This window comes from Lissotriton helveticus, chromosome 3_1 (genome assembly GCF_964261635.1).
Source record: "Lissotriton helveticus chromosome 3_1, aLisHel1.1, whole genome shotgun sequence".
In the NCBI taxonomy this organism is placed as follows: Eukaryota; Metazoa; Chordata; class Amphibia; order Caudata; family Salamandridae; genus Lissotriton; species Lissotriton helveticus.
Genome location: NC_136061.1, coordinates 455,576,027 through 455,594,748, shown reverse-complemented (window position 1 = coordinate 455,594,748; position 18,722 = coordinate 455,576,027). Strand labels below are relative to the sequence as shown.

The 18,722-nt window shown below is 44.1% G+C and overlaps 1 protein-coding gene across 1 annotated transcript; it reads right to left on the bottom strand.

Moving 5' to 3' along the window:
* Nucleotides 1-1,546: 1,546 nt before the first annotated feature.
* LOC144824619 (gamma-crystallin-3-like) lies at nucleotides 1,547-17,445 on the bottom strand. Its single transcript, XM_078683673.1, has 3 exons — nucleotides 17,404-17,445; nucleotides 9,129-9,371; nucleotides 1,547-1,887 (listed from the first exon to the last, which is right to left on the bottom strand). Exons 1-3 carry the CDS (start codon nucleotides 17,410-17,412, stop codon nucleotides 1,612-1,614), a joined length of 528 nt encoding a protein of 175 aa, XP_078539799.1. The 5' UTR covers nucleotides 17,413-17,445; the 3' UTR covers nucleotides 1,547-1,611.
* Nucleotides 17,446-18,722: the final 1,277 nt, after the last annotated feature.

Below are 18,722 nucleotides of genomic sequence, written 5' to 3'. Positions count from 1 at the left end.
CACCACAGGAGATTCACTGGTCCAGTCTGTCGCTGCCAAATCCCGGCCACACAGTCCCCTCGAGAACGGACCGAGAGCGTCCCCTCTGACTCACGAGCCACGCAGATACTTCACCAGAGGCAGTCCGCCAGCCATCCAGCTTGGGCCTTCCTCCGGTGCCAAGACAATACCATTTCTGAGTCACCTCTGATGTGCCTCACAGCGGAAGGGAAGGTCCCTAAAATGTGGTCATGCAGGATAGTGCAAAGGGGGCTCACCTCCACCCACCAGGTCATCAGCCAGCGTCTGTGTCCCCTTGACAAGACACAATAACAGGTCTGCCAATCTTCCAGACTGGATCCCCCTGAGTGCCAAATCAGGTCCCCTAACAAGCAATAAGCAGCCCAAAACTTGTGGGGAGCAGGCCAGGGCCCAACACAGTTGTCTTTGTGTCGGCCCTCATGCAGTCCACCTCCTCAGGGCAAAATCTTATCTCAGTGCAGCAGCGCCACTCCCCACCTCGCAGCGGGCCCTCCTGATAGTCGGTGAGGGGGGGGAGTCTAACCGCGGTAACGGAGGTCTCGGACTGCATACACCGCCGGCGAGCCTTTTCAGCAGTGTAGTCTCAGAGGGGGCAGCCACTCCTCAGCTCTCCAGCTGCCCTGAGACTGTCCGCGTTCATGCGCCGCCCACACTCTCTCTCCGGGCGCCGCTCCGTGAATGTGCCTCCGCTCCCCGTGTAGGCGGCGGGGCCCTCCCTCCGGCGGCCAGACGCCGCGGCGAGGATGTTAGTGGCTCTGGGGCCAGGCCGGTAATTTTCAGTGCCGGCCATGGTGTTGACAGCTTTGCGGCCGGGTCCGCATGAAATCGGGCCCCAGGCTTCAGAGGGTCACAAGGCCCCAGTTTCCAGGAGAAATATCTCCGGCCCCCGATGGCTCAGCGGGGCCGGAGTCGGGTTGACGGTTGTCGCTCCCCCTCAGCTATTCAGCGGCAGGCTCGGGGATCAGGATAGCTTGCAGGATGTGGGGGCTTGGGACAGGTCCGGCGGAGCCGAGCACTCGCACGGCCATCTTGAACTGGTGCGTGGCTCCTCCCCCGGTTAAGCAAAATATTGAACCCACAGGTATAGTGCACAGTGTGCATTAAAATAACTTAGAAACAGTTAAACCCTGGAGGTCATCATAGTAATCCGAGTTTAGCAGGACAGAGATAAACAGTAATAATTGAAAAGAGCAGCATGACACTCAGCCTTTCTAAGATCTCATTGCAAATTGTTAAATATGTACTGCATGTTCCTGCATTTTCAAATTGTATCTGCATTTCTGCAAGTTATATATGTTTTATCTGATGCCTGGATCCCAGTCTGTGTAAACAAGCATGCTAAACAAAACAAAGTACTTAGTATTAGAGCCATGTGCGGATTCACAAGATCTGTGGAATACTACATTTGAAAGGAGAGTTAGTTGAGAGAGATGCAAGTACCCCATTTCTGTGAATTTCATTGAAAATTAACTTATCTAAATTATTTATCAAACAACATCCTTAAGAAACAACACAACATAAACGCTTAAGTTATTTGAAAGTGTTTATTCTATCGCACATAGACAATATTTTTTATTCAATGCGGCTATTCTAGTAATTGTCCCTCATCCGTCTGATTGATCCAACCCTGGGGCTCATAGCTCCCCAGTCGCTGTATCTTCGGTACTCGCCGGGTCTCAGGTAGTACTGACGCCCTCTGTAGTTTGGCTCTTCATAGAAGACCCAGTGCCCATCCTGCACATTACAGGAGTGGATTTCATGGAAACGGAAGTGTTCGTACACGTGTGGACAGTCATCTGAGAACTCCATCATGTGTCCGCCAAAGTCCTCTCTTTCGTACACGCGCAACCTGTAGGATCCGTGGTGCTGTGAGGAGGGAAACAAAGATAAGTGTCAGGTGACAATTCTACTGTAGTTATAAAGCTTGGTCGTACCTGTAACTTTCATAAATGAGTTCCTTGCTCTTTACTGAATAAGATAAATAATTCATGAAGAAACCATTCATGACGGCGAGGTTCGTGACTGATTAAAAGTGGTGTACATGGTTTCACACCATAGTCAGAGAGGCCAAGCGTCTGAAAGGGCTATTCTTTGTAGCATCTTGAACTCTAATGTGCAATTATTTTGTGGAGGATCCAATTCAGATTTATACCTATTAGTAGATCTAAAATTTCACTCCTAATCTAAATTCCACTTTAAATGTATAGTGCAGCTTGTTCACGCTCAATTTGTCAATGACTTTACAGCAAAATATCAAATTCTCACAGAATAAACGTCGATTATATCAACCCTTCATTATATATTTTACCACAAAATGTTCACTTTCATTTCAGTTGTTGCTAACTTTTGCATGTATGCACGTTCTTGAAAACAGAAAATTGTCACTTGCCTATTTCTACTCCGAAAATGCAATGGTACAGATCTGCACACATTATCAAAAGGAAGCAGTACCACTTTTGACCCGATAAGATATCCATCTGTGGGTCCCTATATTTGTCCAGGTAATTGCTGCTAGCTGTCATACTCCGTTTCTATCTACTTGGGTGGATTCCACCATAGTCCAGATTTTCAAAAAGGGGGACCTGCAGGATCCAGGATGCTACAGACCCATATCTCTGTTGGATGCTATGACAAAAATAGTAGGAAATATTTTATTAGAAAGTTTACAGGACTGGGCCGAGGATAATTCGGTCTTATCCAACTTACAATATGGCTTTCGTTCAGGGTTAGGAACGGTAGAGCAGAGCTTAAATCTCTTTATATCAGTGGGGAAATACACTAGGGCAAAACAGGGAAAGCTGTTTATAGCGTTTGTGGACCTCACAGCAGCCTTTGACTGCAATCATTTATCCTCCTTACCTGACTAAAGCTGCAGCAAAACGATTCAAGCATAACACCATGGAATGTTTCCCTGATTCCCTTTTTGTCGATCAATTTTACAATGGTCGTTATGAGAGGCTCAAAAACGATTTCATTTTCTTCACTCACGACATCCCCTCTTGGTCCACCACCTCCTCCTCTATCCCTCATGGGAAACAGGTAAAAATCTCCCCATCTGCGTGTTTCAACTGCTCCCTCACTATCTCACTCTATAATAACGGTACAGTCATGATCCAAGCCAAAGACACTTGTCTCTCTCTCTCTTTGACCACCTATTCCCTTCCCTGCGACCAGGTTGTCCCTTGACTCTTCATCTAGCTCCATCCATTACTCCCTCTCTCCGCCCCTGACCCCCCTACACTCCAATAGGCTGTACCCTCGGGAGGCACAGGTTGACCCTCTTCCCTCCCCCTCCCCCACCCGTGTGCCCTCCTCTCCCATTCTTCCCCCCTGTGAGGGTATGCCCCCTTCATCACTTCAGCCGGACCTCTAGCTAATCTGCTCCTCAGCCAATCTGCACCATCCAACCTCATCTCCTCCCTCCTTTCCCTACCTGCCACCGCCCTTTTTAGTCAACCTCTCCTCCAACCTTCCCCCCTAGTTAACTTTCCTTACGTCCCCCTTATTCCCTCCTCGTCTCCTCTTCTCTTCCCCCTCCTCCACTCGCTATGTACCCCGATTTCTCCCCAAACCCATTGCATCTCTCTCATTCCCCCAATACTGTGCTACCCTCTTTCACCCTTGGTAACCCTTTCCCTTTCCCTCCCTCGGGCCTAGCAGAACCACTTCCTTTCTTCAAATTCCCTATCTCCCAACCCCCTCACTACACCAGATGCCCGTTCCCTCACAGCTACCTCACCTTGCATACAGGACCTCTCCAACCCCCTTCCCCGCTTCCTCCCAAACCTCCTTCATTTCTATGTCTTCACACACTACTCCCCTCTCCCTCCGCCCCACCGCCTTGCTTCTCACCTACCTCCACCTAATTATGTCACTAATTCCTATCCTTCTTCCAACGCCAACAAAGACAACTCTCCTTTCACCTCTGATGTACCAACGCCTGCTCTCAACCACCACCTTTCCCCACCTCTGAACCCTATGCCCCAACTCCCCTCCTGTCCCCTGACTTCCCCCCGCATTCCACCGCCAATGGCACCCCCTCCGGTTTCTATCGAGCCACCCAAAATGCCGTGCTCTTTCTTACTCTCTCTGGAAAATAAGCTAGGCTCTCTTATCACCTCCATCTCCCAACTTAAAGCTACCATTCACTTCTAAGCTCCAAGATTTCCACTTTTCCATACACCTTAATTCCTTTGGAAAACACTCACCTTCCCACGAGATGCACCTTGCCCCCACACCCCATAATAGCTAAGCATAACCTGTCATCTGCAAACATCGCTAACTCACACAAGCCCTCGAACGCCACCCTTCTTCCACTTTCATCTCCAAGTAGCCCTACTGTCTACAGTATTCGACCATCTCATCTATCAGAACCAATCATCCACCCAAACCCTCCAGAGCACCCTCGTATAAGTACAACCAAAACAGTCTCGACAGAGCTGCGCTTTCTGCTCCACAACTGCAGATCTGCAATAAAACACAAACTTGAAATCTTCGACACCATCATACTTCACAATATTGACATTCTCTTCCTCACAGAAACCTGGTTCAACGATTCCGCTCACTCTGTGTTTGATCTCCTAGTCCCCACAGGCTATTCTATATTTAGAAATGACCGAATTTGCAAAGTTGGGGGAGGTGTTGCAGTCATCTTTAGAAACTCCCTTCAACTTAAGGTTTTTCCTAACAACTCCTTCCTCACTTTTGAATGCCTTTCCCTTGAACTTCAATTGCACCACTGCTCACCCCTCAGATTCCATGCCATTTATCGCCCGCCTTGTAGCAGCCCCTCGTTCAGGAACTCACTGACTACATTAGTGACCAAAACTCGCAAAGAGACAATCAGATCCTCGTGGGTGACTTCAATCTCTTCCTCTCAAGACTCTTCTGCGAATTTGCTGGCCACCTTCCTCTCTGCAAACAATCTTATCCAACACTGCACAGAAACAACACACTCTAAGGGCTCAATCCTGGACCTTGTTATTTCGATAACAGGCTTGATTACTATCGCTACCCCTATTCATGTAGACTAGTCTGACCACCTCCTCATCCCATTCGCTCTTCACCTATCACACTCTGTAACTCTCGGCCAACCTAAGAGGGCTATCTCCTGGTTCCGTGACACTAAAAATATTGACCTCGCTACTCTCTGTGAATCAGCTTTGCTATCACTTCCAAGGCTAGACCCAAACCTAGATGTTCACAAACTCACCTCCCAATGCCTCACAGTCCTTGCAGTCAAAATAAATAACGTTGCTCCTTTCCAAAGCATAAACAAAAGACCCACTCCCCAACACCTTGGTTCAACAAATCCCTCTATGAAGAAAGGAAGTACCTAAGATTCCTGGAGCAACAATGGAGACAAGCGCCCTCCACTGATAATTTGGCCACGCTTCGTTCAGCAAGATCCGAGTACCACAAGCACATCTTCTGTGGAAAAGCGACGCACTTCAGAAGTCTCCTGAACTCAGCCAAAAATAGACCCAAAAAACTTTTCAATCTCATCAAGATTCCAAACTGCTCTCCCCCAAACTCCAAGTTGGAGGATTCTACAAAGAAAGCAGCAGAATTCGCTTTATTCTTTGACAAAAAATTGAAATCACTTGTGGATCAGGTCAGTCATCCTACCCCTCCAGAGGAGCGCAAATCCTTAGCCATTTGGCAGAACTTTGACCCCATCTCAGAAGATGCCCTCCTCAAATGCATCCTCGAAACAACGCCCTCCAACCATTCACTTGACCTCATCCCTAGTGCCATTGCCATTGACTTCTATACCCATTCTCTGTCCAATTAAACCTCTTTGGTTAACCTCTCCCTCTGTCAAGGCTCCCTTACTGTTTCCTTCAAAAATGGGCAGGTTTCCCCTCTGCTTAAAAAATCCACTGCTGATGCGACCTCAACAACTTCTCCCCCATCACTAACCTACCTTTTCTTGTGAAAATCACAGAAAGATGTGTAGCGAAACAACTCTCTCATCATATCAAAGACAATAAACTTCTTGACAATTTCCAGTGCGACTTCATTCAAAACTGCAGCACTGAAACATCCCTGCTGCAAGTGATTGACGATGCGCTGCGGATACTCGATTCTGGGGAGTCTAGTCTTCTTATTCTCCTTGACCTTTCTGAAGCCTTTGACACTGTCAATCACAACACTTTCCTTAACACTTTTCAACAGAGAATGGGCATGGAGGGCACTGTGCTTAAATGGTTTGCTTCCTTCCTCTCTGATAGATCAAAATAGCGAATAGTCTTTCATCTCCTTTGGCAGTAGGTCAAGGGGTTCCTCAAGGCTCTATACTTGCGCCCACGGTTCAATCTCTCAACCATTGGGAAATCTCCTAAGCAAATCCAGGATCCACTATCTTCTCTATGCGGACGACACTCAAATCTAAGTCAAGGTTGCCTCCACTCACGATCTCTCCATCCTAAGCTCTACTCTCGACTCCATTCAAAACTGGATGTTAACTCATCAACTGATTCTGAATCCCTCTAAAACTGAATTCCTCCTCCTCTTCTCTTCACTTTCTCCTCCCCCGGTTCAATCATGGATGGATGGATCGGATGAATCTACTTAACAATAAACCCATCATTGTTTGTCGACAGCGCAAAATTCCTTGGTGTCATACTCGACACAAAACTCAATCTACTCTCCCACATAAATTCCATTGCAAAGTCTACTCGATACCAGTTGCGCCTTCTTTGTGGGATTCATCGCTTCTTCCCAGAGCATGACCTCAAAACCCCGGTCCAATAGCTGATTCTCTCCAGACTGGACTTCTGCAACTCTCTTCTTACTGGCCTCCCCAAATCCCTCCTGTCCCCCCTTAAATCTGGTCTCCATTCAGCAGTTCGTTTCCTATATGGGGCCAAAAGAAGCGATCACATCACACCCATTTGATCCACCCTCCGTTGGCTTCCCATTGAGGCAAGGTCTAGCTACAAGACTGCCTGTATCCCCCACAAAGCCTTGCACTCCTCTCCTTGCTACTTGGTGAACAAACTGAAACTCTCTGGAGGCTCTAGACCATCACGTAATGCGGAAAATCTACTGCTTGAACCTCCCACTTTCAAGAAGGAAAGGTCGATGGCCCAATCCTTTTCAGGCAACGCGGTGAGAATCGGGAACTTACTTCCGCCTCAGCTCCAGAACACCACCTCTTCCCAGGCCTTCAAAACTGACCTCAAAGTTCTCCCCCTTCAAAGACACTTCCAAATTTAATTCACGACCTCTCTATTATCTGAAGGAAGTTCTTCCATTATAGGAAATTCTGTTCTACATGACTAAAGAAGTGCCTTCCCAATGTGTTCTTGTGGTTTGAGAGTCTGCCATTTATTGCAGTATTATACTTCTACTTGTATTGTGTACTCCTTTGTAACATGCACACGTCACTTTCCCTCTTGTAATGTATCATTTGCTACCTCTTGTATTTTGTTTGCTTTTGATACATGCACAATTGCCACCATTGCCTCTTGTAATGTAACGTTTGTTCTTGCGTTTTGAGTATCTGCCATTTAGTGCAGTATTATACCTCTATTTGTACTTTGTACGCTTTTGTAACTTACACACATGCCACTTTTTTTTCCTCTTGTAAAGTATTATTTGCTACCGCTTGTATGTTGTTTGCTCTTGATACATGCACAATTGTAACTATTGCCTTATGTAACGTAACGTTTGCTTTTGTAACATGCTCATTTGTAATTTCCTCTCATGTTTCACTACTGTTTCTATTGAGAAGCGCTCTGACACCTTCGGGTAAACTCCGGGCTATATATAGCGCATAAAATAAATAAATAAATAAACGTCTTTAGGCGCTTGCACCGCATTCACTTAACCTGATATTTCTAACCGAGTACGAGCTTGATTTGCAGATGTCACAGATCAGAAATAGTGAGCAAGGTTTGCCTCTTTCTGTTTGAGCTGTGCTGTCTAAAATCCTGCTCTAACTCTCATAAATAACAGGTTAAATTCAGCGGTCGAAGTGGGTGGGGTCTGAGGGGAAGGATAGAAAACACAGATGTATCCTTTTTGAGGTGTATTGAAAGGTAGTTTCCGGCTGGGCTGTGAAATGTGTACTTTTAAAGGACAGTTATAAAAAAAAATTGCACTATGTACAGTCCAGGTATAACTAAAATCTATATTTTGGGAGCACTTTTTTTTTATCTTAAACCTTAGTGCGCGTTTTGTAGCAGCCTATACTGTGTGTAATGCAAGGTTAAAATAATGACTTCCATTTTCACAGTGCTTTCTTCTACAGACTGGGACCTCGTAACACTAAACATACACAAGACACCACTATTCTCCACTGCACCAACCAAGATTAAATTCTGAGCCTCTCCGGTTACAGACACAGACCTTTGCAGTGCATTAACTAATAGAGGTGTCAATGTATTGTAGTGCATTTCCAACTGATTAACTTAACTTGCATTCTTTTTAGTTAAGCTGTGTCTAATTCTATATATAGCTACCTGAAGGTGAAAGACCAAAACAGATGCAGAATCGTTTTGGTTTTTTAACATTATCAGGCTAGGCTGTGATCTAATCCATATATTTTCAGTATTCAAGCAAGGCAAATAATGTTACTATGGTCATAGATCATATTCTGCACTTAGGATCGGAAAACACAATTCATTATTAATTTTCACCCCTCAGCGGTCGTACACTTAAGCACAGTACTGAGTAAGTGGTTAGGCCGCTGTCACGTGCTGATGACGAGTCATGTGAACCCACTGCCAAACCAACATCGGAAGCTGTCCGACTTTGCCCTAACACATGTCTGTCAATTGACAAACTCATATAGTTTTCTCTCAAGGTACCTGGAGAATGTTACTCTGTTTTAAGTACGTGGCTCCTGGAGTATATGCTTAGAACACTCCTATTAGACTGATCTCTGCCATTGTTAGCGACTTGAATTGTTAATCGCTGAACTAGGATCTGTCCTTCCAGGATACGTTACATTATGCCTCCGAAAACAACATATATTGAAATCACATACAATTTCATATTGTGAAATATCGCTTTTTTTAGTTTGGTGAGTAGAGAGGAGATAGCATACTGTGCAGTCGTGCACTGTTGCCTGATACCTCATCAAATAAAATCAAAAGTACCTGTGGGGCCAGGCGACATGATCTGATGGAGTCGTTGTAGCCCATCCATTGGTGGAAGTCCGGGTACTCGCCTCTTCTCAGGAAGTACTGGTGCCCCCTGAAGTTGGGGTGCTCGTAGATGACCCAGTTGCCACTTTCCACCCGGATGGAGTTGCAGCGGCTGAAGTAAGAGCTTAGATCAGGACACTCGGAGCTGCACTCATGGGAGCGACCTCTGAAGTTCTTGTCCTCGTAGAAGATGATCTGTGAAGGGGGTGGTGGATTGGAGATAGAACATGTTATTAAGGCTCTCTAGAGTAAGCAGGCTGGCTAGTGAGCATCAGAGTTCTTTACAGAGTAGAAACAATATTGTTGCCATTGTTCCTTAAATAATTCAGAGAAAACAGTGCATATTGTCTTGAAGCACAGAACTCTTTATGTCATTAAAATATGTATATCCCAACAATACCAGTACACAATTCCTCAGATTTCTTTTATTTGGGTGCAAAGGTTCAAAGGAAATAGATCTCACTAACAGGCTTTGAGAACTAGGAGTGATTGTGTTTAAAGAAGACAATTGTTGCATCTAAATGACCACATCCACTAATGGCCACATCCACTAGTGACCACAATCACTGATAAAAGGCCACTATTGCGAGAATTTTGCAGTTACCATACCATTATTAGGGCAAGACTGGGAACCCAACGCAGCCCTGGAAAATATCGTCAGACTAGACACCATATGGTGCGGAGCAAGCTTGACCATGAAAACAGGGCAAAGGGTTCCCCGCCCAAGAAGATTTGGGAAAAAATGGCAAAGAAATGGTGAATCCTGCAACATATTTTTCATGATCTATTCGATATTATGGGTAAATTATGGGCCTTACAGCATACCAGGATATCAAGTCATACCCATAGACATTAATACAAAGTACACAAAAAACATAAGGCGTCAAGCGTGAAAAAAAAATATATATAAGTGTTTGGATTCACTGTTAACATAGCAAGAAGCTGAGAACACAGTGAAAGATCATTTTGAGGGATGTTAGCATCCTCCATGTTAGCATCCTCCACCCCAAAAAGGAGCAAGACAAGGCCATCTTTAGCATAGGTGGCACCCTGTGTGACAATATTTCTGAGTGCCCCCCCATGACCTATTCCTCTACAGAATCCTTCGCTATCACTCTCTGATAGTGCCCCTCATCTCTCCATAGCCCATCTCTCACATATATTTAATTTGTTATATAGCACCTATTTGAGAAATTGGGTCGCTGGTTGAGTGGGGTGTTAATTCTGCTCAAATAACAGCCACAATCAATTTCAGGGTGGACCACAAAACGTACTAAATTAAACTTGCGTAACCATCTGGTAGCTTGGCACAAAAGCTTTCAGGCTTATGTTTGAGGCAATGCAGCACACAAACAGTATTAAACTGAAAACACAACACAAAAAAATCCCACACCAATTAAAAAAAATGGAGTACATTTTAATAATTTATCTGACTACAAAACAACAAAAATCTAATTTTTAGAACCAGTGTTATGAAATTTTAAACTTTGAGATAAAAAGTAGCGCTAAAAGATCAAAGCGACAACCATAGATATCTAGTTGTGTGATACTGGGTCAACGTTGAAAAAATACAGTCGACCGCGATGGAGTGCAAGTCAGGCACAGAAAATGGATTCGGCCCAGCCAGCACCTACCATCGTACTTACAAGAAATTACAAGAACATTTTTTTCTGAGAAGGTAATGTTCAGTGGAGCAAGGCTGCAAGGGGTGTCCGATGCGGGAGTGTCATCATTGGGGAGCCGCTGACCGAAACCGCAGCAAATATTTTTTCATTCAGACTTAGAGCTTTATTTTGAATTTGGCGGTCCCATGGCAGTCTTGCAGCGATTTGAGGCCGCTAATATGCTTTAGGTGCTGCAGTTGCACTGCCAATCATATTAGGAGTTTCCTCACCGCCACAGTTTTCAAGGCAGTGATCCCGCCACGAAAAGTGTGGTGGTGAGGAAACAGAGGAGGCAGCACAGAGGATGCACGATGGGGGGCACACATGTGCCCCCTGTATGCAGGCACCCCCAGTTCCTGCAGGGCATGGATTTAATAGTCCATGCCCTGCAGGAACATGCAATGTAATTCCCATTGTGGTAAATTGCTAAGTCTCACATATGAGCATTAGCGCTGCACTGCTGTGGGCCAGCCACTGCAGGACCGTCGTACCTGGATTCCTGTTGGAATCTGGCAGGTGATCTCATCGTGGCTTTGGCAGTGTGGCAGCGGGGTGCTGGCATGGCAGCCTGCTGCCACACCACTAAAGTCATAATAAAGCCCTTAGTCAATTTTTTGGAGGTTGAAAATCTCAAGCGGTACGAGACTGTAGCAGATGAGAATTCCACAAGGCCATCTACCCCCTTGGGAACGGACCACTGAACTGGCTTTGCTGCTGCAGAGAAGAACATAGCAGGACCTGCCACGAAGTCAGGCCGACTGGTGATGCACCTTGGGTGTAGACGGACAGACAAACAGGTTTGTCCCAGTCTTCTCTTGGTTCTCAGAACTGTTTTTAGCAACACATTATCCCACGTCTGGGTTTTTGCCTATCTGGGCATCTTCAGCACCATCACCAAGGGTCCAGGACTGGAGGGGCACGACTTCGGAATTAGGACTCACTCAGGCTGGGTCTTGGTGCGTGCACAAGATGGTTATAGTCTTTTCAGTCCCTGAGATTATGATCAGGAGGCCAGCCAGCTAGACCTTAGAGTCACTCTGGTAGCCCTGAGTTCAAGAAATGAAACAGAGCTAAAACAGCAGGGACGGGTTTTGAGGGTTCAAGGCAGGCTCCAAGTAGCAAAGCAGTACTTTCAGGTGCAGCACAGTAGTCTCATGGAGTGCACATCAGGCCACAGCAGGAGCTAGTCCTCTGAGAGGCCTATTGCAGGTCCAGAAAGTGAACTTCAGAGTGGATCTAAGGGTCCTATTTGTATACCTTGTGCCTTCTTTGAAGTATTAGATGTCTCTAGAGAATTGCCTTTAAAACTTCCTGCTTCCCCTGCCCTGGCTCCAAACTGGCTGCATGAACAATGCAAATGAGGCAAGTATTTTGTGTGAAGTCAGAGCACGGCCTATCCATTCGCATGTGGGGCTGTGTCCAATTCATCCCCCTTCCTCCATCCCGCCAGTTGATGGTCCATACAGGCACACCTATTCCCTCTAATTTGTGGCTGTCTGGGAGGAATAAAGAAAGTACAACTACCAACTACAGACATTCACGTGACCCAGAAGCAGGCTGCAGGCACCAATTGGTTGGGGTAGGAACATTTCTAAATGTGGCATTTTCAAAATTGTTACTTAAAATCCAACTTTAACAATAAAGAGTATTTTTAATTACAAATTCTCAGACACCAAACACGAAATGTACACATTCCCAATGCAATGTTAGCACCTATGAAATGTAAGAAGGTTACCAATTGTTATCCTATGGAAAAGGTAGGCCTCACAGTAGTTAAAAACAAATGTAGGTGTTTTTCACCACGAGGGCAGGTAAAATGAAATAGTACATGTCCAACCTTGTAAGTACAATGCACCCTGCCCTAGAGGCTACCTACGGCCTATAAACGGTAATTTCAAAGCAATAAAAAAGAAAAGGAGCTTAATGTAAGGGAGTGATATTGCCAAGTGAAATTGGTAGTTTAACACTGCATTCAGGTTGCAGTGGCATTCCTGGGACATGTTTTATGGGGCTACTTAAGTGGGTGGAACAATAAATGCTGCAGGCCCACTAGTAGCATTTAATTTGCAGGTCCTCAGCATTAGTTGCACCATGGTAAAATGGGCTTATAAGTGAATTAAATATGACAATTAGGTTTGAGACAGTTTTGCCATGTTTAAGTGAGAGAGCACACGCTCTTTAGCACTGATTAGTAGTGGTATAGTCCTAAAGCCAACAAAAATGAGTCTCCACAAAAAGTCAATAGTAACGGCAAAAGTTTTGGGGAAAGACCACCCTAAGGCTGACAGGTCTTGCAACCTCTCACACCGGTGTAGGGTATTGGAGCACTTCACATCATTCACATATACAGAGAAAATGATTTACCCATGTGTGAATCATTGTATACAAAATGTTACATACAACAAAGATGACTACTAGATGTAGGATTCAAATTTCATGCATACTGGTAGGTATTTTTTAAGATCACTTGGTCTCGAGAAGCATAAACTTAGGATTCAAAATGTAACACAGTGGTTAGGGTTGTCTTTACTAATAATAATTTATTTCTACCCACCCAAACCCTTATTAGCAACATTAGCATAAGGGAAGACTAGGAAAATATATAACTTTCTAACCAGTATCATGAAGTTTACATGCAGCAATTTTATGCTAGTTCATACTTGTTAGGTCTCGCTTCCTTAGGGTGGTCTTCCCCTAGACTTATTGCCTTTCACATCCTGTTTTTGCTGATTATTTTTGTTGTCCTTCAGACTCTAATCACTTTACCACTGCTAACTAGTGCTAAAGTGCACATGCTTCTCCCCTAAACATGATTACATATTTGATGTACTATTTAATCCCTTGTAAAGTGGTATACATCATACCAAGGGGCTGTAATTCAAATGCTGCGAGTGGGCCTGCAGCACTAATTGTGTAAGCCACATAAGTAGCCTTTCAAACCTGTCTCAAGCCTGCTACTGCAGTGCTTGTGTGTGCAATTTACTTTCACTTCAACTTTGCATTTAAAACTACTTGCCAAGCCTTAGATTTACCTTTTATTACTTATGTCACCCCTAAGGTAGGACCTTACTAACCCTAAGAACATGGTGCTATGTTAGTAAAAGGTAGAACAAGTACTTTTATGTTTTGCATGTCCTGCTAACACCTTATTTTGTTTTTCACTAGTGTGATGTCTCCCCCTCTCATAGACCAGCATTAGGATATCCCTGATACACTTTTATGCTATAATTTTAAATCAGAGAGGAGTAGCTTTTTCATGTTTCAAATCTTAGGAATGGTAATGATAAATCCTCCTTACTGGTATAGTTGGATTTAACATTACTGTAGAAATGCCACTTTAGGAAGTTGACATTTCTCTGTACTTACTGCTACTTGTATGTACAGTCTGTCTCCAACACATTTCTGGATTGGTTGACAGATACACTTTGTGCATTCCCTCTAGTCAGCCACAAACAAAGGAAGGTGAGGCTCATCTGCATTCCGGGACAAGGAGGAATGGCAGGGGCTGACACTTACTCTTCAATAAGTAGTGTCCTGTCCACACACAAAGCACTGATTTACCCCTCACAAGTAGCCTGGCAGACAAGACTGGGTTGAAAGGGATCCTCTGCACTACAGAGAGCTGCTTTGAAGTCACCCCCTTACATCAAAGGAACTTTAGGTATAAGTACTGGGTCTCTGACCCCCTGAAAACAAACATTCCTGGATCTTGAACTGAAGCTCTGTCAGAAGAACTGCTGTGCTGCTTCAATGACTTAACTGGACTACTTTTCTTCAGAGACTGCTTTTCTGCTTGTGCCTTGCTGCTCCCTGACTCTGCTGAAGGACAGCTGGACTCTGACTTCCCTCCAAGTGATCTCCGAGGGCTTGCCGGCTTGCTTCTTGTTTTCTGAAGTCCAAGGATACAAAAGACTTCCTACAAATTTGTCGGTGCTGCTAGACTCTGCCTTCTTTGAGTCCTATACTTGCCTGAGGTGCCCTCCCTGAGTTGTGTGCCTCAAAAGTGGGTTAAGCAGCTGTTTTGCTACAAAACAAAAGCATTGTTACCACTGCCCTGGTCGGAACCAATGCATCGTCCTTCAATGCCGACTAAGAGGCTGTATGACGACATCGGTTCTAAAGCCTGCGTGACCTAACGATGATGCTCTGTGTGGCTCAATGACGACGCATTGCCTTAATCTCTGTGAAGCTCGACAGCGACACAGCGACCAAATTGCGTGGAAAAGATTGATGCATAGTGCCCTCAGAGTTGAAGCTTTGATCGATCGAATGTACTTTCTCAACGGGCCCTGCGTGGGTCCAGCAGCGGCCTGCCCTTCACTGTGGTCGGCCTAAACTTTGAATGTGCATATGTCCCCCGTGACCTTAAATAACCTTTTGACCGCTAGTGACCTCTAAGCACTATATTTGCATTTGATCTTTAATAATTAATATCTCAGTTTCTACTGATTGCTTTATTGTCATTTTGATCTGATAAATATTTTCTATTTTTCTAAAACTGTGTGAAGTCTTTTTTTGGTGTTTTCATTGTGTTACAGTGTTTTTGTGTGTGTGTTGTACAGGTGTGTATCTAGCTTACCCTGACTACAGTGGTGGTTCCTGCGTGGCCTGGGTGCACACCGAAGCCAACCAGGAGTTCCAGTTCTAACAACAGCTCACTGTGCTAAATTATGATTGTAACTTACGAACTGCAAGTAACAAATGTTTCCATGACAAAAACAGTAACCCAATGAGCTATGCATATAAAATACATTTCTGTGATCTGCATGGTACACCGAATTTGCATCACCCATGTTAACCTTCGGTGCTACTTTAGATGAGTCAAAACTGACACTAGACGAAACTCGGATCCCTCTCAGCAGGAACATTAATCACCAGCATTATCTTGACCTTTTATTATTGCCTGAAAACTGATAGATATAAACGGAACTCTGCAGCGGTGTGTTTAAACCCATACAATTCGCAAAATACGGTAGCCCCCAGTTCAGCGATGAATTGCTCCCAGTAACAAAATAGCCCCCAGGAACTAAACTAGCCTCCAGGAACTAAACCAGACTCACCTTTCCAGCTTCCTGGGGAAACGGCCGGTACTCAGTATGGGCGGTCTGGCCTTGGACATTATGTACGCTTCTCTGAACACATGCTTGAAGATGGGGAACTAAAAACTCACTGCAGTGCTGTAAAGCCTATTTCATGAGTGAGCTTTCCATTTTTAGGCTTTGGCTATAGCCAGCGTTAACTGCCTGCCAGGACCTATTGTTTCTGGAGCATTACGTATAATTGGAGTGTGCTTTTGGTCAGCCCCTATGCTCGTGATTGGATAACTTTTTGTGTATCTTAGAACTCTGATCTTGATTCAATAGCTGTCTTAACTATTCTTATGTTTGCCCTCCTCAGTGGCAGTTCGGTTTCACAGATGAGTTCTTTTATTGCTGAAATGAGGGAACTGCTGTGTTTTTTTTCATTTAGCTGTTATCACTGCATGAGAGTGCATGTTTTTCCTGATCCTTTTAACATACCTTACACGCGGTTCTTGTTTGCCTCATCATGACTCCCTGTCTCATCATCCTTTCTCTTTTTATACAGCCCCTCGTGTGCTATTTATTTTGTATGCTCCTGTTCACCCAATCATCTGTTGCTACCTGATCCAGCTCCACATTTCACATCATGACGCATGCCTTGTGTTGCACTGGCAACCAATTTGGCAATTGCTAATGCCAAAGTGAACAAGAATTGGCAAACCGAATAGCTTCCTGCTTGGAAGAGATGTGGCACAGCGGCCAGGGTGCCTGACTCTGGACCAGGGGTTCATGGTTCCATCCCCAGCGCCAGCAGCAGGTTAGCTCAGCACCATGTGACTCTGGGCAATAGCTCGCTTAATCTTCCCGACGGCCCCCAGCGCCGAGACACATCTCCGGAGGTAGATGTGCCCTTTGCAAATGCTGGTATTTCATAATTCATTTCGCCGTTGGCAGCCGAGACCTATTGGCTTAGCCAATGCTTGTTTATTTTATGTTTTAATATATAAAGCCTTCAATCGGAAATGGAGTCACGGTTTGACTGTTGATCATTATCTCTCTATCACTTTTACTATTTAATAATGGTTTACTTATTTTCACTAAATAGTGTAATTAATATTGCCCACTTCTCCACAATTTGGCTAATTGTTAAATACATTAATGACCGAGACTGAGAGATTTTGTATGTGCTAATTTTTTATAGCAGTCAAATATTATTTTATTATTAAATATGTCATTGTGCTTGTCTTCCAACTCCTTATGTGGATGCATTACTTTTAAGACGTGCATTTAGCATTGCAAATACGAAAGTCTCCACATCATCTAATCACAATGAACAAAAAATAAACTACAAGGTTACAGCAGTGATAGCAAAAGTAGTTACAAACGTGTGTAGAACTCAAAAATTCTCCATAATCGTACAAACGACACATTTTTAGCTTTAGTCAACGGGTGGGTTCAACCTGAACGGAATCACTAAACAACGTGTATGCAAATGAGAATAGGCGGAATACCAGGCAAAGCATTCAGAGGGATCTCTCATACCTTCCCCATGCTGGCTGTAGGGCTGCTGTCGATGGCGCTAGAGCTGGTCTACTTGTTGTGAGTGGGTTTATCTCGCTGGCCTTATATACTTCCACGGGGATTGGGTCTCGGTCAATGCAAACAAAACGTTATCTAAAGAGGCCCTGCTTTCTGCCTAGTAAGTCAAATGCATAGCTCTCTGTTTTCCATGGTATATTGTTCTGCGGATTGTTCGATCTTCAACTACTGTATTTTTTTAGTAAAAACAATGCAATTTGCGTAGGAGCTGTGAAAGGTATGCAGTTCATTACTGTTTGGCTGGTGAACGATGTATTGTCCCTTTTTTCAATGAAAGGAGTTTAGGGCTGGCTATGATACCTCTGTTTTTTGTCACTCGAGTTTACTTTTTAATCAGATTTTCATGACAGAAACATATAAAGCAAACACATTGATTCTATAACGACTGCTAGGCGTAAAATATCACCGTGGATTTGTTTTGACTTCTGCTGTTATGGGAAAAAGTGGAGATAAGAGGACCAGGGAATCATCTATATGTCTAAATATGCAGCAAGAAATATTGTATTAAGGTTTATGGATTCATCTCATTTAATACTTGGCACGACCATTATCGTTCTTTGAAAGTTCAAAGATAAAATAGAAAGTGATTTCCTGGAAGTCGCACACATATGCAATAGATGCAAAGTCTTGAATTGCTTTACATATTTTTTATATAATAGTATTTCATATTTAATGTACGTAAAAATACTTCGGTCAAAAGATACCGCATTGAATGTTATGGATGTAGTTCGAGTGAGACTGTAGGTATTTTTAATTACTTAGTAATGACCTTAAATAAACCATTATTAAATAGTAAAAGTGATAGAGAGATAATGATCAACAGTCAAACCGTGACTCCATTTCCGATTGAAGGCCCATTTCTCCCATTGAATCCTTAAAATAACATTTGTTCTGTCTATTCTGAGAGGGTAAGTCCTCTATACAAATGTTTTGACACAAACTATATACAATGCCTCCAGATCATTGCACCACTGTCACCTCTTAGAGCACATGGTGATTCCAAAACATGTTGTATGGTACGATCTGTGCCTTTTTCTTTCAGTCTTTCCTTAAAAGTATCACAGCCCAGACAATTTGAATTTTCCGACTGGACTAATAAATACTTTTACTTTTGTTTGCATATGGACTGATGTGTCATGGAGACTCCCACCAGGTTGGAAGATTTTGTTTGAGATTCTTACAGCAAAAGACAAAGGCGCTGATTAAAAGTTTGGTGGACCGAGGGTGCACTGTTGGAATGGCAGCGGACATTGTCCCCTCCA